The sequence below is a fragment of the Leucoraja erinacea genome, chromosome 5 (assembly GCF_028641065.1).
Source record: "Leucoraja erinacea ecotype New England chromosome 5, Leri_hhj_1, whole genome shotgun sequence".
Taxonomy (NCBI): Eukaryota; Metazoa; Chordata; class Chondrichthyes; order Rajiformes; family Rajidae; genus Leucoraja; species Leucoraja erinaceus.
Genome location: NC_073381.1, coordinates 89,849,123 through 89,876,818, shown reverse-complemented (window position 1 = coordinate 89,876,818; position 27,696 = coordinate 89,849,123). Strand labels below are relative to the sequence as shown.

The following is a 27,696-nucleotide window of genomic DNA, read 5'->3' as shown; positions in this document are numbered from 1 at the left end:
GGCTTGCAAAAGTATTCATACCCCTTTGACTTTTCCACATTTTGTCACGTTACATCCACAAACGTAAATGTATTTTATTGGGATTTTATGTGATAGACCAACACAAAGTGGTGCATAATTGTGAAGTGGAAGGAAAATGATACATGGTTTTCAAATTTTTTTACAAATAAAAAACTGAAAAGTGTGGCGTGCAAAACTATTCAGCCCCCCTGTGTCAATACTTTGTAGAACCACCTTTCGCTGCAATTACAGCTGCAAGTCTTTTGGGGTATGTCTCTACCAGCTTTGCACATCTAGAGACTGAAATGTTTGCACATTCTTCTTTGCAAAATAGCTCAAGCTCAGTCAGATTGGATGGAGAGCGTCTGTGAACAGCAATTTTCAAGTCTTGCCAGAGATTCTCAATTGGATTTAGGTCTGGACTTTGACTGGGCCATTCTAACACATGAATATGCTGTGATCTAAACCATTCCATTGTAGCTCTGGCTGTATGTTTAGGGTTGTTGTCCTGCTGGAAGGTGAACCTCCACCCCAGTCTCAAGTCTTTTGCAGACTCTAACAGGTTTTCTTCCAAGATTGCCCTGTATTTGGCTCCATCCATCTTCCCATCAACTCTGACCAGCTTCCCTGTCCCTGCTGAAGAAAAGCATCCCCACAGCATGATGCTGCCACCACCATGTTTCACAGTGGGGATGGTGTGTTCAGGGTGATGTGCAGTGTTAGTTTTCCGCCACACATAGCAATTTGCATTTAGGCCAAAAACTTCAATTTTGGTCTCATCTGACCAGAGCACCTTCCTCCACATGTTTGCTGTGTCCCCCACATGGCTTGTGGCAAACTGCAAACGGGATTTCTTATGGCTTTTTTTCAACAATAGCTTTCTTCTTGCCACTCTTCCATAAAGGCCCGATTTGTGGAGTGCACGACTAATAGTTGTCCTGTGGACAGATTCTCCCACCTGAGCTGTGGATCTCTGCAGCTCCTCCAGAGTTATCATGGGCCTCTTGGCTGCTTCTCTGATCAATGCTCTCGTTGCCCGGCCTGTCAGTTTAGGTGGACGGCCATGTCTTGGTAGGTTTGCAGTTGTGCCATACTCTTTCCATTTTCGGATGGTGGATTGAACAACGCTCTGTGAGATATTCAAAGCTTGGGATATTTTTTTATAAGCTAACCCTGCTTTAAACTTCTTCACAACTTTATCCCTGACCTGTCTGGTGTGTTCCTTGGGCTTCACGATGCTGTTTGTTCACTAATGTTCTCTAGCAAACCTCTGAGGCCTTCACAGAACAGCTGTATTTATACTGAGTTTAAGAAGGAACTGCAGATGCTGGAGAATCGAAGGTACACAAAAAAGCTGGAGAAACTCAGCGGGTGCAGCAGCATCTATGGAGCGAAGGAAATAGGCAACGTTTCGGGCCGAAACCCTTCTTCAGACTGAAGTCTGCTGCACCCGCTGAGTTTCTCCAGCTTTTTTGTGTACCTTGTATTTATATTGAGATTAGATTACACACAAGTGGACTCTATTTACTAATTAGGTGACTTCTGAAGGCAATTGGTTGCACTGGATTTTATTTAGGGGTATCAGAGTAAAGGGGGCTGAATACTTTTGCACACCACACTTTTCAGTTTTTTATTTGTAAAAAAATTGGAAAACCATGTATAATTTTCCTTCCACTTCACAATTATGCTCCACTTTTTGTTGGTCTATCACATAAAATCCCAATAAAATACATTTACATTTGTAATTGTAACGTGACAAAATGTAGAAAGGTTTAAGGTGTATGAATACTTTTGCAAGCCACTGTATATATTTAATCTTTTTTTTTAACGATTGAATAGTCATCGAGAGTCATACGATTATACATCGTGGAAACAGGCCCTTCAGTCCAACTTGCTCACACCGACCAACATGCCCCATCTACACTAGTCCCACCTGCCTGCATTTGCTCCATATCCCTCTCATCCTGTTCTATCCATGTAACTGTCAAAATGTTGCTTAAATGTTGCGATAGTACCTGCCTCAACTACCTCCTCCGACAGCTTGTTCCATACACCCACCTTGTGTGAAAAAGAATAAATGAACTGTAAAATTGTACAGACAAATGATTTCTTAATTATTATCGAGAATAATTGATTAAAATTTCTATTCATATGCGGTATGATTTAAAATAAATGCATTTATCAATAAATGTTACTAAACTTGGTACTTTATAAACATGGTAAACATCTAGCATTCAATAAAAATCCAGCTTCCATATTAGACGGTGTCATACAAACTGTGACCTGGTCAAACTGGCCCACAACAGAACCAATTTCGCCCCAGTGACCCTCCCTCACATTCCACAAATTATCCCTTGAATTGGAATGAGCCTGTAGGTTCTACTTCAAGGGAAGAATTGGACTAGGTGAGGAACATCACCGGGGCAAGAGAGATCAAGGAACACGTGTGAACACGTTGCTCCAGAACTGGTCACTCCAACCGCAGCCATTGAATTGCAGTGCCCTGGTGATGGATGTGTCGTGCACATTCACAAGCCAAGCTCTAAATTGTCATCACCTTGTTAACTAAAATGTCGAAGAGAAAGGGCTTTACATTGCGCTGTATGACTCCCTATAACTCTTATCAGTAAATCATGGTTCCTCTGCAAGTGAGTAACACGACCTCTTTCCAACACTTTCTTCCTCAGGCAGCCAAAGCCTATGACGGCACATCAAAGGCAAAATGCATTTTTAAATGGATGTCTCCTCTGTTGTGGCTCCTGATATACATAAAGTGGTTTGTGTTTTCAAGGGAATTGCCGTGTCCAATTACGACCAGGGTGTGGTGTTTTAGTGAAGACATTTGTCTTTAGGATATTACAGCAAGAAGAGCGAACTATCAAGCATCTCACACGTTACACATGGATAACTGGCTCAAACATCAGCCAGGTCAAAACAGATCACAACTGAGCAGACACCAATGACGTTGCCAGTTAACACAAAGCATCTTTGAATGAGATACAATGGAAACCGAGTAAAGAGCCATCCATGTTATTGTGATTTGTTTTGACCTTGCATTCACTGGGCTTTGGATATACACGAAGGGGCACATTCCCTTTAGCAGCCATAATTAGCCTCCAGTTGAACCTGAGATTTTGCTGTTCACAGCATTTAATGCCTTTGATCTTGAAGATATCAGGTTTAGAAATGCCCTTCCCCTTCAGTAGCCCACTATTCAATTCAGGCGTTAAAGAGGGAACTGCAGATGCTGGAGAATCGAAGGTTACACAGAAAAGCTGGAGAAACTCAGCGGGTGCAGCAGCATCTATGGAGCGAAGGAAATAGGCAACGTTTCGGGCCGAAACCCTTCTTCAGACTGGCATTTCCTACATGCTGTTAGAACAGATCCCCAGGTTGTAAATATTCACCTTTCAATATTACCTAACGTTATAATAAAATCTCAACACATATCGAGATCCAGCGGGCATAGGTTTAAGGTGAAGCAGAAAAGATTTAATAGGAACCTGAGGGGTAACGTTTTCACACAAATGGTGGTGGGTGTCTGGAACGAGCTGCTGGAGGAGGTAGTTGATGCGGTTCGTTTAAGAAACATTTAGACAGGTGAATGGAAAGGACAGGTTTGGAGGGATAAGGGCCAAATGCAGGCAGGTGGGACTAGTGTAGATGGGACATGTTGGCTGGTATGGGCAAGTTGGGTCAAAGGGCATGTTTCCATGCTGTAAGATTCTAAGACAAGAAGCTGCAGATGTTGAAATCTTGCATTGAACACAAAGTGCTAGAGTAACTCAGCAGGTCAGGAAGCATCACTGGAGGACAATGATAGGTGACGTTTCTGATCGGGACCTTTCTTAGGACTGCTTTCAGAAGATGACGATAACATAACGCACTTAGATCTGCTGTAAATAGTCCCATAGGTGATGTGCCAGTGAGCGGTTCCTGTGCCAAGCTGTTTAACAGCATTTTAAGGATGTAACACAGGACAGGGAACCATTGTACAACTGAGCCGATGGCACATTCAGCTGCAGTCTTTGGTGAAATGTTACCAACTAACACAGTTTATGAGCCTTTTAAATAGCTGGTTATCTGTCCTCCATAATGGACTGGGCTGTGTTCATCACTCTCTGTGGGTTCAATAACAGAGCAGTTACCATACCAGGTTAAGGTGGATCCCGTCAGAATACCTTTTGTGGCGCAAAAGAATCAGAATACTTCTTAAACACTGTGATTGTACCTCCATTTACTGGCAGCTTGTTGCCTAGCCCACCACCTTCTGTGTGAAAATATTGCTTCTCCTTAAAATCTCTCCCTTCTCACCTTAAACCTGTGCCTTCAGGTCCAATCCCTCCCAACCTATGTCCAAGATACCTCACGAGCCCTTCGTCTCTTTAATGTCTTCTGTTTACCAGTGCCTTGTTCCCTCATCTTCACCAGGGACATAAGTCACTCTACACCTCCATCCCCCACCAGGAAGGCCTTCAAGCCTTCTGTTTTTTCTTCCTCAACCAGCCGTAGATCCAACTAATTTCCCTCAGCTAACACTCTCCTCCCCCTCTCCTGGTTGCAACCTTGACATGGAGGAGAGGCTTGTGTACTCCAGTGATCCTGAGAGCTATGTCTGATGGGGTTTCATATCACTGGCAGGTTCAACCAAACTGGACAGGTTCTCAGGTGAGGAGGCAGACGAAGCAGTCCCTGGTCCTCCAGGTTGGGGGTTGGATGTGGGGTTAACTACCCCACCCTGGAAAACAGTGTGAGTTACAGAAACAATGACAACTGAAAACCAAATTACACACTTGGTTGAAGAAGGTGCCCCAGCGATGGGGAACATGACACTTCCCAGCCAAACCTGCAAGGGCGCTGGGAAGCTGACATATCTACTGACGACAAAGAAATGTATCCTGGTGGGGACATGAAACATCCGAACCATGTTCCAGGCTGGCAAGGCTGCCACAATTGCCAACAAAATGGTGCGCTACAATCCTTTAGTCCAGGGCTTGGCTGAAACAAGATGGACACAGTCAGCAGAGATCAAATTGGTCAGCGAGCAGTCCATTATCCACTCCGGACAGGAAGAGGAGGGAGCGAAGCATACAGAGGGAATGGCTATCATGATGATGAAGGATGCTAGAAAGGCTCTAACGGCATGGGAACCCATCAGCTCTCACCTCTTCTCCGCAACCTTCAAAACCAACAACAAGTGAATGAAAGCCCACATAATCCAATTTTATGCACCCACCAACGATGCAGAGGATGAGGTCAAAGGCAGGTTCTATGACAGCTTGAACCATCTACTTGGTCGTATTGGAGGCAGATACCTCATTATCCTCATGGGGTGACTTCAACGCTAAGGTTGGAGGCCAAAACGAGGGATATGAAGCAGTAATGGGAAAGCATGGAATGGGGAAAATGAATGAAAATTGTTTGCTGAGACCTGTGTTAACAATAACCTAGTGATTGGGGAAGTGTATTCCCTCATAAAACAATCTACAAAACAACTTGGGTGTCATCAGAAAATTAAATTGACCCCATCTGTATCAGTAAAAAGTTCAGAAGGTCCATGGAAGATGTCAGAACGAGAAGAGGAGCAGACGCAGCTTCAAGCCACCACCTCCTGGTAGGGAAATTCAAGCTGAGGCTGAAGAGACAGCTCCAAGCCAAAAGTCAAAGAGCTAAATACAACATTGAATATCTCAGTACCTGTAGTACCAAAGTGGTGAAGAATTTAAAGGATACCCTCTCAAGGGAAAACACAGAGCTACAGCGGAGGAGGAAGGAAGGATGGACAATAAATGAGGAGTGGAAACACCTAAAAGCTGCTTGGAGCTCAACCTGTGAGGAGACTCTAGGGAGAAGGACCCAAAAGCACAAAGAGTGGATAACACCAAAAACCCTCAACACAATCCAACAGAGGAGAAAGTTAAAGGACAAAGTGAACAACTGAAGAACAAGAGCTGAAAAAGCTTTAGCCCAAAAGGAGTACAACAGATGCCACAAAGAAGTGCGACAGAACATCAGGAGGGACAAGAGAACGCAGGTGGAGAGGCTAGCCAAAGAGGCAGACTTTGCGGCAATTCAAAGGAACATGAGGGAGTTAGATACCATCATAAGAAAATTGTCCCGGACATGTTTGCATAGTAATAAACCAATTACAGACAAGAATGGTTAACTGCTTTCAACCCAGGAGGTGCAGCTCGACAGATGGGTAGAACATTTTGAAGAAGTCCTAAACAGGCCACCACCGGCTGTACAGACACACATTCCCATAGCCAGGATACCACTACAAATTAAATGTGACAGACCAACAAAATCAGAAGTAAAGGCTCCAATCAAGCAACAGAAAACTGGCAAGGCTGCTGACCCTGACAATATTCCACCTGAAGCCCTGAAAGTAGATATAGACTCATCAACAGACATGCTCGGTGGCTTTTTTGGGAGAATTTGGAAAGAGGAAAAGACACCCACATAATGGGCGGAGGGATGCATCGTGAAACCGCCAAAAAAATGTGACAACTACCGAGGGATCACCCTACTTTCTGTACCCAGTAAAATTCTCAACCGGATCACCCTCAACCGTCTTCAGGAAGCTGTAGACAAGAGCCTACGGGACCAGCAAGCAGGATTCAGGAAGGATCGCTCATGCACAGACCACATAGCAACATTATGCGTCATCATTGAACAGTCTATTGAATGGAACACAATGTACATCAACTTCATCGACTTTGAGAAAGCGTTTGACAGCTTAGACAGGACAACACTATGGCGCCTAATGGACCACTATGGAATTGCGACCAAGATCATAAACTTAATCAAGAACTCGTATGATGGAACCTCATGCAAAGTTATGCATGCAGGCCAGCTCACTCAGAGGTTTAGTGTTGGGACGGGCAACAAGCAGGGATGTCTATTGTCACCATTCCTGTTCCTCCTGGCAATTGACTGGAACATGATGGAAACAACTGAAGGGAAAAGAAATGGAATAAAGTGGACAATGTGGGAGCAGCTAGATGATCTTGACTTTGCAGACAACATAGCTCTCCTTTCACACACACAGATGCAAATGCAGGAGAAGATGGACAGACTCTCACACGCTACAACAAAACTTGGTCTTACACCCAATACAGCAAAGACACAGGTGATGAGGATCCACTCCAAAACCAGCAACCCTATCCTATGCATAACACTGCTCTAGAGGAAGTAGAAACATTCACATACCTAGGTATTGTTGTAGACATCACCGGAGGGGCAGAGGTAGATGTAAAAAGTAGAATCAATAAGGCTAGGGTGGTGTCTAACATGCTCATGAAGATCTGGAGCTCAAAACACCAATCTCAATCAACACCAAAACATGCATCTTTAATTCAAATGTGAAACAGATGATGCTGTATGGATCAGATACATGGAAAACAACAAAACACACTACAAACAGGCTGCAAACATTCATTAACAGCTGCCTTAGGAGAATAACATCTGGTGGAGAGACAAAGTAAGCAATGTGGACCTGTGGAAAAGAACAAGCCAGGAGCCCATGGACTTACAAATTTGAAGGAGAAAATGGCGTTGGATTGGACACAGCCTCAGGAAACCTGCCACAAACATCACCCGGCTAGCCCTGAAATGGAACCCCCAAGGAAAAAGGAAAAGAGGCCGCCCCAGGAACTACTGGAGAAGAGTGGGCTCAACTGGGGACAGAAATGTCTGAGAGTGGGCTCAACTGGGGAGATCTCAAAAGAACTGCCAATAACCGAGTGAGGTGGAGGACATTTGCCAATGGCCCATGCTCCATAGAGGAGCAAAGGGCTTAAGAAGAAGAAGAAGAAGAAGAAACACTCTCCTCCACCTAGCGGAGCCGGTCCTTACTCGCAACAACTTCTTCGACTCCTCCCACTTCCTCCAAATCAAAGGCATAGCCATAAGCACTCGCATGGGCCCTGGCTAGGCCTGCCCCTTTATAGGGTACATCGAACAATCCCCGTTCCAGGCATACACTGACCCCATCTCTAAGCTCTATCTCAGCTGGAGCAACTTAGCGGGTCAAACAGCATCTCTGGAGAAAAGGAATAGGTGACAATTACGGTCGAGACACTGCTTCAGACTTTCCCCTGACTCTGTCTGAATAAGGGTCTCGACTGAAAACATCACCTATTCCTGTTCTCCAGAGATGCTGTTCTGCTGTGCTATACTTCTTCCCACCATGCTTCCTGCAAAGACTTTATTCCCTACTCCCAATTCCTTGGTCTACGCCGCATCTGCGCCCAAGATGAGGTGTTCCATACCAGGACATCTGAGATGTACTCATTCTTTAGTGAACGGGGGTTTCCCTCCATCATAAATGAGGCCCTCACATGTGTATTCTCAGTACCCCGCTGCTCCACTCTTGATTCCCCCTCCCCCTGGTTGCAACAGAGACAGAGTCCCTAGTCCTCACCTTTAATCCCATCAGCCGTCACATATGACACATAATCCTCCGATAATTTCACCACCTCCAACGGGATCCCAACACTAGTTGCATCTTCCCATCTCCACCCCTTTCCGTTTTCTGCAGAGACCGTCCTCTCCGCAACTCCCGGTTAACACATCCCTTCCCACCCAACCACCCCCTCCCAAGCTACCCCTGCAACCATAGGAGATGCAACACCTGTTGCTGTACCTTGTCCTTCGACTCTGTCCAGGAACTCAACAGTCCTTTCAGGTTAGGCAGAGGTTCACTTGCACCTCCTCCAACCTCATCTGCTGTATCCACTATTCCAGGTGTGGACTCGTATATTACGGCGAGACCAAGCTCAGACTGGCGATCGTTTCGCTGAACACCTACGCTCATTCCACCCTGACCTATGTGATCTCCTGGTTGCCAAACACTTTAATACCCCTTCTCATTCCCATATTGACCTTTCTGGCATTAGTCAGAGTGAGGCCAAATGCAAATTGGAGGAACAGCAGCTGATATTTTGCTTGGGCAGCTTACAATCCAGTGGTATGTATATTGATTACTCTAACTTCAAGTAACCCTTGCATCCCCTCTCTCTCTGTCCCCACCCCACACTAGTCATCGCACTAGTTTCACTGTCGTCCTGTTGAGTTCCACTGTCTGTATATCTTGTTTTCACCTACCCATAGCCAACAATGAACCATTGTCAGCGCCACCTTTCTTTGATCATCGTTACTTTTTGCATATCTTACATTCATTTGTTCTATACCTCTCTATATCACCATCTATATCCCCCGTTTCCCTTTCACCTGACTCTCAGTCTGCATCAGGGGTCTCGACCCAAAAATCAGAGGGCAAGAAGCAGATAGCAGAGGGTCAAAAGCTGTTACTGCGACTGGTGGTACTGAATTAAGCAAAGAATTTCACTGTGCCTTGACACATGTGGCAATAAAGTATTCCATTCCATTCCATGTCAAGCTTCTGTACCTTCTGCTGATGGGAGCAGAGAGAAGGAGGTGTGACTGGGGCAGGACAAATCTTTGATTATGTTGGCTGCTTTTCTGAGGCAGCATGGTGTAGTTGCAGATAATCGTGCGGGCTACAGAGGGAATTTGCAGACAAACATCACCTTATTTGTTGGGATTAGCATAGGTGGGGCATCTTGTTCGGCATGGACAAATTGAGGCATAGCCTGTTTCTGTGCTGTATGACTATCATTCTGATAACACAGATTAGTGCGGCTCCAGTGTGCCACGTTATTTATAAACTGTCTTTGATATGCAAGTGCCTGTTCTGAATTCAAAGAAAATATTTTCATGCTCATTCTGAAGATTCGTCATATCTGTCTTCAAATATTAAGATGAAAGTGGGGAAATGCATTAAACAATGTGCTTTCCTGACATTAGCCTAGATTATTTTGCTTTGACTGGCCTTGTAATATCAGTGGTTAAATATGAATCGGGAAGACAGATATGTTTAGCTGAGGGCAAACCACATTGAAAGGAAACCAGTGTTACTGCTATGCGGGAGGTATTAGCTGTAAAATGGCTAATGGTGAGATTGCAATCCACTTTCCCCTCATTGCCTTTTTATTCCATTGATTTTATTGCAAATAAAAGTTTGTGGAAATGTAAAACAAACAGGCAATTTGCTCGTCCACTTCATACCACAATGTAAAGGCAAGAACTGTCTAAATGAATTACGCTCAGTAAAACTGCAGTCAGGCATTCCCCGAGGCGATGATATCTATGATTTTAACCATGGCATGGAATGGATGGGTCATATCACTGTGAGGACATTCTTTCCTGTTTGTTTCTCTGCAGCATTTCAGTGTACAAGAGCAATCAAGCATCGAAGAAAGTAAGACTTCAGCATTTCTCTGCTCCAGACAAGTCAACGGTGGTGAGCCTGGTCTATAGGTTTCACTGCCTGTACGCTGGACTTGTCAATGGAAATATCGCAATCTTTACCAAGGCAGAAGGTAGGTCAATGCCATCCATTTACCACAAACTCCTCATTGTCTTTGCAAGATTTAAATGATTCATTGAATTACAGAATACAAAGTTCTTTAGACTTCGGGCTTACAAGATGTAGCATGGAAGCAGGCCCTTCAGCCCACTGAGTCCATGCCGACCAGCGATCACCCTGTACACTCCCGCACACTAGGGCCAATTTACAATTTTACTGAAGTCAATTAACCAGTAAATCTATGTCTTTAGCGTGTGGGAGGAAACCGGAGCACCCGGAAAAATCGCACACAATCACAGTGAAAACGTGCAAACTCCGTATAGACAGCACCTGTAGTCAGTATTGAACCTGAATCTCTGGCGCTTTAAGAGAGCAATTCTAGTGCTGTGCTGCTGTGCTGCCCTTATGATTTAATATTCTCTTACTATTTATTATTTCATCTTTAATAAAATATAGACAAAAAATACCAGACCTCCTCCATGAGGTGGGTTCTGAGAAATAAAAGGACAACCGTCCTAAAGATTTCAGCTTTACCAATGCAATACCCCCAAAACAATGCCGAAGCAACAAAAAGTGTGGCATCTTGCACGCTCTCAGTCAACAGTACAGAACATGCAAGAAGAACACAGAATGGTGGAAACTCAACAAATCAGGCGGCACCTGTCGAGAGGAACTGAAAACAGTTCATCTACACAAAACGCTGGAGTAACTACGGGTCAGGCAGCATCCCTGGAGAAAATGTTCTAGGTGACATTTCGGGTCAGAATCCTTCTGACCCAAAAAATTACCTATTGCTTTTCTCCAGAGATGCTGCCTGACCCGCCAAGTTACTCCAGCATTTTGTGTCTATCTTCAGTATAAACCAGCACCTGCATTGCCTTCCGAAACATTTCAGCCAGTTCACTTATTTTAAAAGATGTTGGCAACATTTGACGGTGAAATTATACCTTGTCATGGAAAGAAATCCATGACTTAGCCACGTCACAGAATGTCCGTGAGGCCTTTGCTGTAGTGTTCTGTTAACCATAACCCATCTCTTATAGTTAGCATTGCAAAGTAATTTGTTCAATTTGGACAGATTATTTACAAACAGATGGACTTCCCTGAACATAGTTCTCTTCTATCTTTAATGATTTTGTTTGAAGTTGATGGAACTAATTTTTCCCATTGCAATCCTGTTCAAGAGATTGAGGATAGATGATTTTTTAGCCTTGCATTGGTACCGCCACAGTTCTGATGGTTTTTGCAGTACACGTCTTTAAGAAGAAAGGACAAGATTTAATAGAAACCTGTGATAGTACCTGCCAGAGGATTGTATTGTATTGTATTGTATATATTGAATAGGATGCAGCTGAGGCAGGTACAATCACAATATGTTTAAAAGACATTTCGACAGGTACATGAATAGGATAGACTTCGATAGATTTGGGACAAACGCAGGCAGGTGGGACCGGAGTATATGGTGCACGTTGGTCAATGTAAGCAAGTTAGGCCAAAGGGCTTATTTCCGCGCTGTTTGACTCTATGACTTAGCCCAGCTTAGAGTGACTGTCACCTAGATTCTCCCTCAATCAAAACCTTTCAAGTAGTTCACTCTTAAATACATATCGCTCACATAAAATGCAACGATTCAGTTATACCGCAGGGAGGGTTGGAGAGAGAGAAAGGCAGTGCCACAATTGAATCACACAGCACAGAAGGACCATTGAACCTCTGGTCCCACTCCCACATATCTGATGAAACTGTTCAATTAGTCCGCACTCACCAACTCTTTTTACACAGCATTGCACAATGTTCCCTTTTCAATTGTTTCAAATCCTCTTGAAAGTTAGTACTGAATCTTCCACCAGTCATTCTCATCATTGCCTTCTGAAGCATCAACACAAGAATAATGGGCGTCATTGCCAAACATTTTGAAATGTCCAAGCACTCTTTATTCTGACTTCTTGTAAAAACAAAAACGTTTCCCATGGACTCGTTTAGTTTAGTTCCGCGATACAGCACGGAAACAGGCCCTTCGACCCATTGAGTACGTGATCCCCACGCACTAACACTATCCTACGCACACTAGGGTCCATTTACAATTTTACCAAGCCAATTAGCCTACAAACCTGTACATCTTTGGAGTGTGGGAGGAAACCAGAGCACACAGAGTGAACCCATTGCTGGTCACTGGGAAAACGTGCAAACTTCGTACAGACAGCGCCCATAGTCAGGATCAAACCCGGGTCTCTGGCGCTGTAAGGCAGCAACTTTACCGTTGTGCAGCTGTGCCTCTAAATTTCAGCAGTATAAACCTTCAAAACAGCATGAAGGTTCACAAGAACCCTGTGAACCTTAGCCTTTTGGAAACAGACCCCTTTAGGCCTCTGAGACCTCGCTGACCATAGATTACCCGTTTACACTAGTTCTATGTTATTCCACTTTTGCATCCACTCCCTTACTGAATGAAGCAATTTATAGTAGCTAATTAACCTGCAACCATGCACACCTTCAAAGGTTCGTGTAAAATGGAAGCTTTGTGATGTTTTGAAGGTATCCTGTTGAAACTTGGCCTTCACTATTCAGTGTTGTTTTTACCCAATCTACTTGTCCTTCCCATAACTGGATTATCTACTGCTGGGAAACAGCCTAATTTTCCTAATTAGTCACCAATTGTAGGCCCGGACTGCTGATCCTCTAATGCCTATCCTAGAACCGGCTAAACTATTTTCTTTTTACTATATTCATACTGGGCAGCCTATGACCCCATTTGGAGCGGTGTACCAGGCAGTGTTGATAGAAAGGAGTTTTCTTTCAGCAAGCTCCATTTTCACATATTCTATCAGTGTCATGAGATACAAATCCCAGGTGGTTTAGTTTAGTTTAGTGTAGTTTATTATGGGCGGCAGAGTGACACAACAGTAAAGCTGCTGCCTTACAGCGCCGGAGAGTCTAGGTTCGATCCTGACTAAGGGTGCTGTCTGTACGGTGTCACAATAAACGATCTAAAAAATCTAACAAAATAGAGTGCCTGATAGATAATCTCATATTATTCTGTCACCTCCCAAATAATCTGCCAGCATATTGCTGGAAGACGGAATTTAATTGTCTGTCAAAAGCAATTTGTTAGGACATTTAAATGTTACAGAATGTACTTTGATGTAATGATTTTACTAATCAGTAAAATTGGGAACTCTACCATTGAAACATAGAAACATAGAAAATAGGTGCAGGAGGAGGCCATTCGGCCCTTCGAGCCAGCACCACCATTCATTGTGATAGTGGCTGATTGTCCCCAATCAATAACCTGATCCTGCCTTCGCCCCATATCCCTTGATTCCACTAGCCCCAAGAGCTCTAACTCTCTCTTAAATCCATCCAGTGACTTGGCCTCCACTGCCCTCGGTGGCAGGGAATTCCACAAATTCACAACTCTCTGGGTGAAAACGTTTTTTCTCACCTCAGTCTTAAATGCCCCCCCCCCCCTATATTCTACTGTGGCCCCTGGTTCTGGACTCGCCCAACATTGGGAACATTTTTCCTGCATCTAGCTTGTCCAGTCCTTTTATAATTTTATATGTTTCTATAAGATTCCCCCTCATCCTTCTAAACACCAGTGAATACAAGCCTAGTATTTTCAATCTTTCCTCTTATGACAGTCCCGCCATCCCAGGGATCAATCTCGTGAACCTACACTGCACTGCCTCAATCACAATGATGTCCTTCCTCAAATTAGGAGACCAATCTCTAATTTGCTTGTAATCTCCGTCGTTCCCGGGCATTCAAGTTGCCGAACCAGGGCGTGATACAACCAGTCCATGCAGGACAGTTACAGTCAAAATTTGTGACATTTATTTGCGCAGATCTGTCTGTCTGGATGGGAATCTTCAGTTCTGCTGTGTTTGGTAAACCCGAGGGAACAGATAGGGCTTGAGTTCACCTCCAGTGTGCAGTGCTGACTGGAAGTGCCACATTATACTGTGTTATTAAACCCCTGGAGTGGGTTTAATAGAAATACATGTGGCAGCAGTTTGGAAATGTGCCAGTCCCTGGTATCTTACATACAGAGTAATTATCTTGTGAAAAGCTCACTTAAACATATTTCCCACGGGCAGAACAATTACTATGAGCGTAACCTGGGATGCTTGCTTTGCCCCATCACTGGATGGGGTGCGCACTATACTCTGTATGCCAGATTTGTGATGATGTAAGTTTTATTTTGCTGGGCAACACCATTTTTTCACTGTGACCATAAATTAAAAGAAACACAACTTGTAGTTTATGTACAGAACATGCTAGATGGCAGATGGTTGTTTTTATCCCCAGTGGATTCATAGCAAATGGATCAGTGTAGCACCGAATGCCCTCACAATGCCAGTGTTTTGGCAAACAAATTAGATCTAGTGCTCGAGTAATCGCTCTCTCCCCATTTTCCTTTACCATTCAATATTATTGCAACTCTTTGTTATGTGGATTTTTTTTACTGAGCAGTCAAGTCAAAAGTGTTTAATTGTCAGATGTACCGACAATGGGGTCATGAAATTCTTGCAGCAGCATAACATGCCTGTAAACACAATACCCATCGATAATATATAATAACCAAAAAATCAATAAATTAATAACCATAATCCTAGTGCAAAAAAAAACCTAAAGTCCTTTGTGCAACCGAAGACGGTCCATAATTCATAGTTGAGGTTGGTATTGTGTAGTGTTCAAGAGTCTGAAGGTTGATGGGAAGAAGCTATTCTTGAGCCTGGTTATCACAGTTTTCAGATTCCTATACCTTCTTCCCGATGGCAGGAGTGAAATGCAAGCAAGGCCAGGATGGTGTGGGTCTTTGATGATGCTGGCTCCCTGTTTGAGGCAGAGCCTCCTATAGATCCCTTCATTGGTGTGGAGGCCAGTACTTGTGATGGACCGGGGACTCTACCACTCCTTTATTCTCCGTCGTTCCCTGGCGTTCGAGTTGCCGAACCAGGGCGTGAAGCAACCAGTCCATGCAGAACAGTTACAGTTTTAATTCAGGTGTATCCGGCAGCAACAGGGTGATGTGGGCAGGAACCATTTATTGCCGTGATGAATATTTTACTGAACTTAGATGTGCGGACTGGAGGGAGCAGAAATACAAGAGGAATTTAAAAGCAGCTGGAATCCATGAAGCAAGGTAACTGAGAGGGAGAGCTAAGGCTGATTGTCACCTAACTTGAGCAGGCAGAGTTGCAGGCTGAGAGCTGCTGCAAGGTTTCTTTGCAAGGTTAAAGTTCACTGCTCTGTAGCTCTGTCAATTCTGGTAGTTTCTGTACAGAGTTTGTATGTTTTCCCTGTGACCATGTAGGTTTTCTCCGGATGCTCCGGTTTCCTCCCACACTTCAAAGACACGTTGCAGGTTAATTGGCTTCTGTTAATTGTCCCTACTAGGGACAATTAACAGAAGCCAATTAACCTGCAACGTAGTGTGGGATAAAACTATTGTTTGATCGCTGGTCGGCGTGAACTCGGTTGGCCGAAGGGTCTGTTTCCGCACTGTATCTCTAAACTAAACTTCAATGATGTCTTTGTGACCTTCGAATTTTAATTCAGCTCTCAGATGTGTATGCTGTTAAAATATTTCAACAATGTCTCCCACTCTGGTTCTCACCTGCCTTCTAGTCTGTTTTACTAAAGCTAGTGCTGACGACTGGCTCAGGAAGGTTAAATTGCTCAATGTTCTGTGCACATTCGACATGCGTTCTGAGTCATTTAAAAACCTGTGATGGTGCCCGTGCTACTAAAGGTTCAGCAGCTTCTCAGTCTTGCCTTCCAACAAATCAAAGTCTGAAGGAGGAAAATGTAATCATGCGCAGAGAATTGAATGTGAAAATGAATTTGTCTTTATTTAAATATGCTTACTTCTTGTGTAACTAGTGTACGGAATGGCAAAGTGTTTGCAACCTTAGAAACATAGAAACATAGAAATAGGTGCAGGAGTAGGCCATTCGGCCCTTCGAGCCTGCACCGCCATTCAATATGATCATGGCTGATCATCTAACTCAGTATCCCGTACCTGCCTTCTCTCCATACCCTCTGATCCCCTTAGCCACGAGGGCCACATCTAACCCCCTCTTAAATATAGCCAATGAACTGGCCTCGACTACCCTCTGCGGCAGGGAATTGAATGTGAAAATGAATTTGTCTTTATTTAAATATGCTTACTTGTCGACTAACCTTTAATTATGGATAATACTGTTTTTTTAACCTCTTCATTTTTTCTGATTTACGCCTACTCCCATTAGCTGTGAATCTCATTAGAAAAAATGTAGTAATGATAAGGAACTGCAGATGCTGGTTTATACCAAAGACACAAAATGTTGGAGTAACGAATGGGTCAGGCAGCATTTCTGGAGAACATGGATAGGTGATGTTTCAGGTCAGGTCCCTTCTTCAGACTAAATAAAAATGTAAAGAATAAATATTGTCTTCCTTTCACTCAGATATTTAGGAGACTGCATAATAATTGTCATTTGGTCTGTTTAAACCATTATTGCCAAGCCTGACTTTGTCTAAACTCAATATTGGAGTCATAGAGTAATACAGCATGAAAACAGGCCATTTGGTCGAACTCATTCATGCTGACAAGTTGCCTGTGTCCTTCTGATCCTTTCCCATTCATGAACCTTTCCAAATGTCTTTTAAACTTTGTCATTGTACCCGTTTCTCGGCTTCCTTTGGCAGCTCAATCCATATGCCCACCAAATGGAAAGTCTTCACTCAGCTCCCTTTAAAAATGTTTCCCTTTCACCTTAAATATGAGCCTTTAGTTTTAGTCTCCCCTAACCTGGGAAAAAGACTGTGTTCATCCATCTTATGTATGCCCCTTGGGATTTTATAAATCTCTATGAGGTCAACTCGTAGCCTCCTTTACATCTAGGGAAATAGCCCCTGTCTATCTCTCCAGTCATTATAACACAAGCCCGACAGTCTTGGCAAGATGGTGGCCAACCTTTTCTGTAACCTCTCTAGCTTTGTCACATCCTTCCGATACTGTGGTGCCAAACTGTGCCAAATACTCCAGGTGCAGTCTCACCATTGTTTTGTACATACTCAGATTCCGAGTCTGCATTGAGCACATGATGGGCAGAACCACTCTCAGCAACAAGCCCTCAGATGTTGACACGACCTGGCCTTCCATTCCACCATTTTGCCCACCTTTACCTCCTCCTCATCCATTGCGGTTTTATTAGTTCATAAGTCATAGGAGCAGAATTGACCCATTTGGCCCATCGAATCTACTCTGCCGTTCAATCATGGCTGATTTATCTTTCTCTCTCAACCCCATTCTCCTGCCTTCTCCCATAACCTTTGACACCCGTACTAATCAATAATCTGTCAATCTCTGTTTTAAAAATACCCAATGAACAGCTACCATTGTTGATTATAATAGGGTTTATGTGAATCTCATAACAGAAACACTGTCACTGGGCTGCAGACATTGTAAACATTATCAAACAAGTGCCTCTGAGCGTGCCTTTTGTCTTTGTGGATAAGAGCAGCATTCAGTTGGAAAGGAAAATTCAGAGGACGTTTTACAGTGCATGGAAATTATATCCTCAGTTCTGAATGAAGAGCTGGAATATATTCATTCAAATATTTTTCTGCATCCTTCCACCCTCATCTGACATTTTATTTGGTCAAAATTATTTTTTACATTTCAGCAAGAATGTAAACCGTACTTCTGCATTTTGACTTTAATTAAACAGTTCCTGACAGCATTGAGACAGATTCCGCTTCAATCACTGACCTATTTTGCTGCAGATTAATTTGCAGACAGAAGAAATGAAATGGGCATGCCGTTGCCCTCGGGCATTCCTGTCACTGCAGAGCTTAGGGTGACCCATGGAGAACTGTGCGCGGCTGAAGGGCTGTTGTTTCCATGCTGCACGATTCCATGGCTCCAGGAGAAGATGCCAGCCTGACTCTTCATCAGCTTGTTCTGCTTAGAGGAGAAGGAGGGAGGATAGGAGGGCGGCAAGTCGGGGAAATAGGAATCTTGTTTTCACCCTCAGCCCATGTTGTTTAGTTTATTTTTGTTTATTATTGTCCATGTACCGAGGGACAGTGAAAAGCTTATTGTTGGGGGCTGTCCAGTCAGTGGAAAAACTATATCTGATTACCATCAAGCCATCCACAGTGTACAAATACAGGATAAAGGGTATAACGTTTAGTGCAAGATAAGGTCCTGTAAAGTCCAATTAAAGATAGTTCGAAGGACCCCAATGGGGTAGATGGGAGGTCAGGGCTGTTCTCTAGTTGGTGAGAAAACTATTCAGTTGTCTGATAACAGCTGGAAAGAAACTGTCCCTGAGTCTCGAGGTGTGCGTTTTTAAACTTCAGTACCTCTTGCCTGATGCGAGAGGGGAGAAGAGGGAGTGTCTGGGGTGAGACTGGTCCTTGATTATGTTGGTGGTTTTGCCAAGGCAGTATGAAATGTAGATGGGGTCAATGGAAGGAGGTTGGTTTGCGTGCGACAAAGGCAAAACGGTTATAATGGGTGACTTCAATCTACATATAGATTGGGTGAATCAAATTGGCAGGGGTGCTGAGGAAGAGGATTTCTTGGAATGTATGCGGGATAGTTATCTAAATCAACATGTAGAGGAACCAACGAGAGAGCAGGCTATTTTAGACTGGGTATTGAGTAATGAGGAAGGGTTAGTTAGCAATCTTGTTGTACGTGCCCCCTTGGGCAAGAGTGACCATAATATGGTTGAGTTCTTCATTAGGATGGAGAGTGACATTGTTAATTCAGAAACAATGGTTCTGAACTTAAAGAAAGGTAACTTTGAGGGTATGAGACGTGAATTGGCCAAGATTGACTGGCAATTAATTCTAAAAGGGTTGACGGTGGATATGCAATGGAAGACATTTAAAGACTGCATGGATGAACTACAAAAATTGTTCATCCCAGTTTGGCAAAAGAATAAATCAGGGAAGGTAGTACATCCATGGATAACAAGGGAAATCAGGGATAGTATCAAAGCGAAGGATGATGCGTACAAATTAGCCAGAAAAAGCAGCATACCGGAGGACTGGGAGAAATTCAAAGACCAGCAGAGGAGGACAAAGGGCTTAATTAGGAAAGGAAAAATAGATTATGAAAGAAAACTGGCAGGGAACATAAAAACTGACTGCAAAAGTTTTTATAGATATGTGAAAAGAAAGAGATTAGTTAAAACAAATGTAGGTCCCTTGCAGTCAGAAACAGGTGAGTTGATCATGGGGAACAAGGATATGGCGGACCAATTGAATAATTACTTTGGTTCCGTCTTCACTAAGGAAGACATAAATAATTTGCCGGAAATAGCAGGGGACCGCGGGTCAAAGGAGTTGGAGGAATTGAGTGAAATCCAGGTTAGCCGGGAAGTGGTGTTGGGTAAATTGAATGGATTAAAGGCCGATAAATCCCCAGGGCCAGATAGGCTGCATCCCAGAGTACTTAAGGAAGTAGCTCCAGAAATAGTGGATGCATTAGTAATAATCTTTCAAAACTCTTTAGATTCTGGAGTAGTTCCTGAAGATTGGCGGGTAGCAAACGTAACCCCACTTTTTAAGAAGGGAGGGAGAGAGAAAATGGGGAATTACAGACCAGTTAGTCTAACATCGGTAGTGGGGAAACTGCTAGAGTCAGTTATTAAAGATGGGATAGCAGCACATTTGGAAAGTGGTGAAATCATTGGACAAAGTCAGCATGGATTTACGAAAGGTAAATCATGTCTGACGAATCTTATAGAATTTTTCGAGGATGTAACTAGTAGTGTGGATAGGGGAGAACCAGTGGATGTGGTGTATCTGGACTTCCAGAGGGCTTTCGACAAGGTCCCACATAAGAGATTAGTATACAAACTTAAAGCACAAGGCATTGGGGGTTCAGTATTGACGTGGATAGAGAACTGGCTGGCAAACAGGAAGCAAAGAGTAGGAGTAAACGGGTCCTTTTCACAATGGCAGGCAGTGACTAGTGGGGTACCCCAAGGCTCAGTACTGGGACCCCAGCTATTTACAATATATATTAATGATCTGGATGAGGGAATTGAAGGCAATATCTCCAAGTTTGCGGATGACACTAAGCTGGGGGGCAGTGTTAGCTGTGAGGAGGATGCTAGGAGACTGCAGGGTGACTTGGATAGGCTGGGTGAGTGGGCAAATGTTTGGCAGATGCAGTATAATGTGGATAAATGTGAGGTTATCCATTTTGGTGGCAAAAACAGGAAAGCAGACTATTATCTAAATGGTGGCCAATGGGAAAGGGGGAGATGCAGCGAGACCTGGGTGTCATGGTACACCAGTCATTGAAGGTAGGCATGCAGGTGCAGCAGGCAGTAAAGAAAGCGAATGGTATGTTAGCTTTCATTGCAAAAGGATTTGAGTATAGGAGCAGAGAGGTTCTACTGCAGTTGTACAGGGTCTTGGTGAGACCACACCTGGAGTATTGCGTACAGTTTTGGTCTCCAAATCTGAGGAAGGACATTATTGCCATAGAGGGAGTGCAGAGACGGTTCACCAGACTGATTCCTGGGATGTCAGGACTGTCTTATGAAGAAAGACTGGATAGACTTGGTTTATACTCTCTAGAATTTAGAAGATTGAGAGGGGATCTTATAGAAACTTACAAAATTCTTAAGGGGTTGGACAGGCTAGATGAAGGAAGATTGTTCCCGATGTTAGGGAAGTCCAGGACAAGGGGTCACAGCTTAAGGATAAAGGGGAAGTCCTTTAAAACCGAGATGAGAAGAACTTTTTTCACACAGAGAGTGGTGAATCTCTGGAACTCTCTGCCACAGAGGGTAGTTGAGGCCAGTTCATTGGCTATATTTAAGAAGGAGTTAGATGTGGCCCTTGTGGCTAAGGGGATCAGGGGGTATGGAGAGAAGGCAGGTACGGGATACTGAGTTGGATGATCAGCCATGATCATATTGAATGGCGGTGCAGGCTCGAAGGGCCGAATGGCCTACTCCTGCACCTAATTTCTATGTTTCTATGTGATGGTCTGGGCTGCGTCCACAACTCTGCAATTTTTTGTAGTCTTGGTTGGAGCTGTTCCCAAACCATGCTGTGATGTATTCCGATAAAATGCTTTCTATGGTGCATCGGTAGAAAGCATTTTATTGGGACGTATTACAGCATGGTTTGAGAACAGCTGAATGTTTTTGTTCATTTTTCCAACATTACCTTTTAAATTGGATTGACAAGACATGACACTGGGTACTGATGGGTGTGGATGATCAGCCATGATCACAATGAATGGCGGTGCAGGCTCGAAGGGCCGAATGGCCTACTCCTGCACCTATTGTCTATTGTCTATGATTTTATACTCGCCCCTCATCAAAGAAAGAGCAGAACAATTGTTCCTAACTTTAAGGAAGCTTCAAACACGTTTGCCTCTCAGTGTCTACAATAGTTGTTTTTAGAACATAGAATAGGACAGCGCGGGAACAGGCCCTTCGGCCCACGATGTCCATGATGAACATCATGCCAAGATAAACTAATCTCATCTGCATGAGATCTCCATATTGCTGAGTTCCTCCAGTACTTTGTGTTTTGCTCAAAATTCCATCATCTGCAATTCCTTGTGTCCTCTGTCACTGATAGTTTGTGAGGTGTACAGTATTTACATCTGCACAACCCTCTCTTTACCCTGTCAAACAGCAGAAGCTGGTATTGCTGTTTGAGTTCTGGAAACGTTTCTCTGGGTGTGGGTAAATGAAGTGCATCGAGACGGAAGGGAATTACATCAATTTGTATAGTCCTCCACCCTCTCTATCAGCAAGGTTACTAGCCAGGTTAACAAATATTTGACACTCGTCATTACCGAATTCTGTCAGATTAGAATATTTTAGAATTGAAGGTTAAAATTGCATGGTATTTGTAATGATTCTGTTCTGTCCCAGAAGCCATTCAGCCCGCCGGGTTCCAAATAGAAAAACATAGAAAAATAGGTGCAGGAGTTGGCCATTCGGCCCTTCGAGCCAGCAGAGCAATCCCAAGCCCTTCTTACTAATAGTTATCAGGCAACTGAACTGTCCTCTCACCAGCTGGAGAATGGTCCTGACCTTTTTACACTAATTGGAGATCCTCAAACTATCTTTAATTGGACTTTATTGGAACATATCCTTTCCACTGACTGGTTAGCACACAATAAAAGCTTTTCACTGTACCTCGGTGCACGTGACAATAAACTAAACTAAATCTTATACCCTTTATCCTGTATCTGTACACTGTGAATGGCTTGATTGTAATCATGTATCGTCTTTTCGCTGACTGAATAGCACGCGACAAAAACATTTCACTGCATCTTGATACAGTTGACAATAATAATAAACTAAACTAAAGTATTTCCCTGTAAACCAGCAACTTACTTTGCCTCATGCTCAACCAAGTTCCTTTGATCAACTCTACTAGGGTGCATGTCATTAGACAAATACTGGCACGACTTTGGATGTGGGAGGAAACCTTTCAAGCAAACCACGGTGAGATATTAATATGAACTATTAAAGGTTGAGAATAGGTTTAGGTTTATTATTGTTACGTCTGTACCAAAGTACAGAGAAAAGCTTTGTTTTGTAAGCTCCCCAAACAGGGCAGATAATGCTCTACATAAATACAGTCAAGTCAAACTCAAGTACAAGGTGGGCTGAAGGGCCTGTTTCCACGCTGTATGATTCTATGACATAGTCAGTACGTACGTGTAAGGTCAAACTCAGGTCCAGTGAGCTGACTGCTGCTTCACTGAAATGGAATCCAGGGACCTCCCTGCATTTGATCGGACTAGTCATGTTTTATACATTATAATGCTGCAGATTAAATGTACTGTGCAAAACTGGGTTTGACATTCCAGGGAAAGGGATGGGCTTTAATTGCAGAAGAGAGAAAACAATCACAGTTGAGGCATGAAAATGCAAACTCCACAGGCAACTAGTCTGACCACAGTACTGAAGCCAGCATTGAACTAAGATTGGCTGCTCCTTGTCCCAGAATCAGAGTTAATTTACTATCTTTAACTTTCATTTACTATGGTTTAATTATTGACCTTTAAAAGCCATAAAGATTTGTGTTAAATTTCTCAAATCATCCTTAAATGCGTCCAGGTAGTCTTTCTTTAATTGTGAACACCTCATGATGCAGAATAAGCAAAGCACACAGCTGTATTCACAACTGGTGCTAGCGCTTTCCACCCCCCAGTCTTGCTTTAATATTATAGATGGATACAAAATGCTGGAGTAACTCAGCGGGTCAGGCAGCATTTCTGGAGAAAAGGAATAGGTGATATTTCGGGTCAAGACCCTTCTTCAGACCCGATATTATAGAGTTGCGTAGCACAGAAAGATGCCCTTCGGGCAACCACACCATACTGACCGCCTTGCCCATCTACGTGAATCCCATTTGCATGCTTTTGGACCAAATCCTCTTTTGCCTTGCCAATTTGTGTCTGTCTAAATGGCCTTAAACATAGTAATTGTTTCTGACGTTGATATTCCACATGGCTTGCTTCAAAGATTCTTTGTTATTTATTGAACTTGTAAAAACTTTTGGTTTGTTGGAGGGTCAGAAATCCTGGTAAACAAGATGGCCAGTTCTCATGGAATCAGTGCTGTTCCTTGACATGTTTTTGAGGGTGTAAGAGGGCCAAAAGCAGTGTGCTATATCTCAGTTTAGTCTGCTGAGAAAAATGTGCAGTTTGCAAAACGTTGAGACACACAGCATAATTATATGGCTAACTAGTTTTGCCAGTTCTGTATAAAAGAGCAGATTGATTTTTTAAAACATATACAGCTTTGTTCCTGCTGTGTTTCATGCAAAATGAGAGATTAAACCTCTAAAATGGAAGTGAAAGTTCAAATGTTCTTTCTATAGTTAAAGGAATGGATTTAGACTTTTAGACATACAGTGTGTGGAAACAGGCCCTTCAGCCCACCAAGTCCATGCCGAATAGCGATCACACTCCTCACAATAACATTATCCTACACACTAGGGACAATTTAGAATTTTACAGAAGCCAATTAACCTACAAACCTGCATGTCTTTGGCATGTGGGAAGAAACCGGTGCACCCCGAGAAAACTCATGCAGTCACAGTAGGTACGTATAAACTCCGTACAGACAGCACCTGTAGTCAGGATGAAACCCGGGTCTCTGGTGCTAAAAGGCAGCTACTCTATCGCTGCGCCACTGTGCAGAGAGGGATTTGTCTGAACCTTAGATAAGTGAAGGGGCCTATAGATTGATACAATTCTAATGTCGTTGCTGTGGAGACGCTGCAGTTTACAGCATGAATCAACATCAACTTTATTTTGAATTTACCTTGAAAATGCATCAAAGTCCACAAAGCCTCAGTAAATGTCCTAGAGTTGTGCAACATGAAAACAGACCCTTTGGCCCAAAGTGCCCATGCTGGCCAACAAGGGACTACCTGTACTAATTTTATTTTCCAGCACTTGGTCCATAGCCTTCTACGCCATGGTGATTTAAATCCTCAATCTCGATGTTTAACTGTTGTGAGAATCTCTGCCTCCACCTCCTCAGGCAATGCATTCCAGATTCCTGTATTAATAAATTATTTCTTGGATCCTCTCTAAATATACTGCACCTTTCCTGCCCTCTGGTGATGGGGAAACGTTTCTTACAATTAGCCCTGTCTCCTCGTTACGGAAATGCTCTATCCATTGAAACTCCTCTCCTCCCTCCCCAATGCATTCATTCATCCTGTAGTGTGGGCAGCCAGAACTACACGGTACTCCAGCTGTGGCCTCTCAGTTTAAAGACACAGCATGAAAACAGGGCCGACAGATCACCGTCCACACCTATTGACGATCACCCGTTATGTTATCCCACTTTCACATCCACTCCCTACACACTAGAGCCAATTTACAGAGACCTGCAGGTCTTTGGGATGTGGGAGGAACCCGGAGCACCTGGAGAAAACCCACGCGGTCACAGGGAGAACATGCGACCTCCGTGGTTGACATGACAGCTCCGTGGTCAGGATCAAATCCGGGCCTCCGGCTCTGTGAGGCAGCAAATCTACCAACTATGCCACTGTCATTCATTCATTCATCATCGTTGGAAACATTAGCGACGCAGAGGTGCTGGTTCTCTGTCCTCCAGTTCCTGTGGACTTGTGCCGCTGGAAGTATAGGATTTTGGAGTGTGTGCTTTATCATCGTTCCTTACAATGCTATGTACGACAGTGATCGCAACTTCTACTGAAGTGTGGATGATCATTGGCTCGCTAGAAGCTCATCCGCCTTTTGACAGGCCCTGTTTTAGGTCCTGCTGGGGGTCCACATCCTCCCCCCAACGTGACCTGAATGCCACTGTGCCATCCCTCAATATCTATAAACTCTCTGTTCTTAGCTCAACTAATGAAGGCTGTTACTTTCTTCATTTCCTTATCCATGCTGTCGCTTTCAGGGGTTATTGTATATACTGTATACACTAAGGTCCATCTGTTTCTTATGAGCCTGTGCCACTTAGGCGATTTTTCAGCCAACTGCTGACGACTGTCAAGTTGTCAGCAGTTGCCTGAAAAAATGGTGATTGTCAGAGTGGAAAACACACAAACACATCGCAGGCGGGGGACAGGGCAAGCGGGGGGATCATTGTCTGAAATTCACACAGTGCAAAGCGAAGGTGATACAGACACACACCACGATGAACAGGAAGGTTGGCACTGTAATTAAGACGGATAAAGCACAGTGTATGGTAAGTCCTTTAAAAGAGGGGAGCCATGAGAGGGGGAGAAGGAGGGAGAAAGAGTGGAGACAACTTAAGAAGCCAGAGATACATGGCTGTGAAGCTCGGCGGACATTTAACATTACCGGTCGGTTACCCTTGGTTCTGAAAACTACTGCTTACGTTTTTTTTTCCCCCAATGAACCAATTAAATTCACCAGTCAGCACCGGCTGCAACCTAAAAGAACCTACGAGAACCAGAATGCAGGTACTCCTCACGACCACGAAGGCAACTCCCCGGCAACCACCCGCGAACATGTGGCGACTGCATAGTCTCCTGCAGTCGCCTAAAAGTCGCCTACGTGGGACAGGCCCATTAGTACTTTCTAGACTCCTAGAATTTATTGCTTTTAACATGGCCTAATTAGTCCTCCCAAAACACATGACCTCACATTTTTTCAGTATTAAATTCCATCTACCAATTCATCAGTTTTATTTCATACCCACTATCACCCTCTGCCTCCTAGCATCAATACAGTTTCAGATCCAGTTTGCCAAAATGGATCCCTTAGTCTCTTAACTTTAAGGTCTCAGCTTAACCGTGGCAAAGGCCTTAGTGAAATACATGTAAATCACAGAAAGCCCCTATCCCCAACTGCCAGTCTGTGTAACCTCAAAATAGCTAGGCAGTAGCTCTCCATAATAAAGCTATGCAATCTGAAGCAGTGAAGGTTCTTTAAATTCCTGAAGTCACCTTGTTTCGAGATTTAGTTTAGTGTAGAACTACAGCAGGTAACACAGGTCCTTCAACCCACCAACTCGGGGTTACACACAGAGGGCAATTTTACCAAACCAATTAGCCTACAAACCTGTACGTCTTTGGAGTGTGGGAGGAAACCGGAGCACCCAGAGAAAACCCACATAGGTCACAGGGCGAACGTACAAATTCCATACAGACAGCACCCAAGGTCAGGATCGAACCTGGGGCTCTGGTGCTATAAGGCAGCGGGTCTATGCGCCACCGTACTGACCTCTTAAATTTCCTAAATATGAAGAGAAGTGGATTTGGAGATTTTCTGTGGCAATTACGTTGTTGTTATAGTTGCTCCTCTCCATGGAAACCTTTCTATTTCTCCTCTGAATCAGTCACAGTTTAGAATATTTAACATACACTCTGGCACAAATTAACAAGCCTTGTTTTTTTTTCCATCTTTCCTGTCACTGTAGTAAATCCATCAGAAAGCAAGACAAGAAAATCAGAGAGCCGATTTAACTAAGCAATGCCCTTTCTCCCTTTAACTGTCTTGGATATGGCAAGGAGTCCAGGCTCAAAACTGTTTAATTGTAAGATGTACCAGCTACGGACTAATGAGATTCTTACTTGCTTCTACTTAACAAACACATTTAGGCAATAACAAATAAATGCACAATAATTAATAATACAATAAACTAATAATTAGTAATACTAGGTAGCTAAACTAAAATAGTGCAAAACTGCCTTTACCACCTCAGGCAATTGAGGAAATTCAGAGTGTCTCCGAGTATCCTCCAGTGCTTCTACGCAGCGGCTGTGGAAAGCATCTTGTCCGGAAATATTACCATCTGGTTTGGGAATTG

General features: G+C 43.6%; 1 protein-coding gene across 1 annotated transcript in view; it reads left to right on the top strand.

The window, feature by feature from the left end:
• arhgef10 (Rho guanine nucleotide exchange factor (GEF) 10) overlaps positions 1–27,696 on the top strand; it is a 269,667-nt gene that overhangs the window by 209,316 nt on the left and 32,655 nt on the right. The window contains 1 exon segment of the mRNA XM_055636192.1: positions 10,249–10,406. Within this exon segment, the coding sequence (XP_055492167.1) occupies positions 10,249–10,406 (158 nt within the window).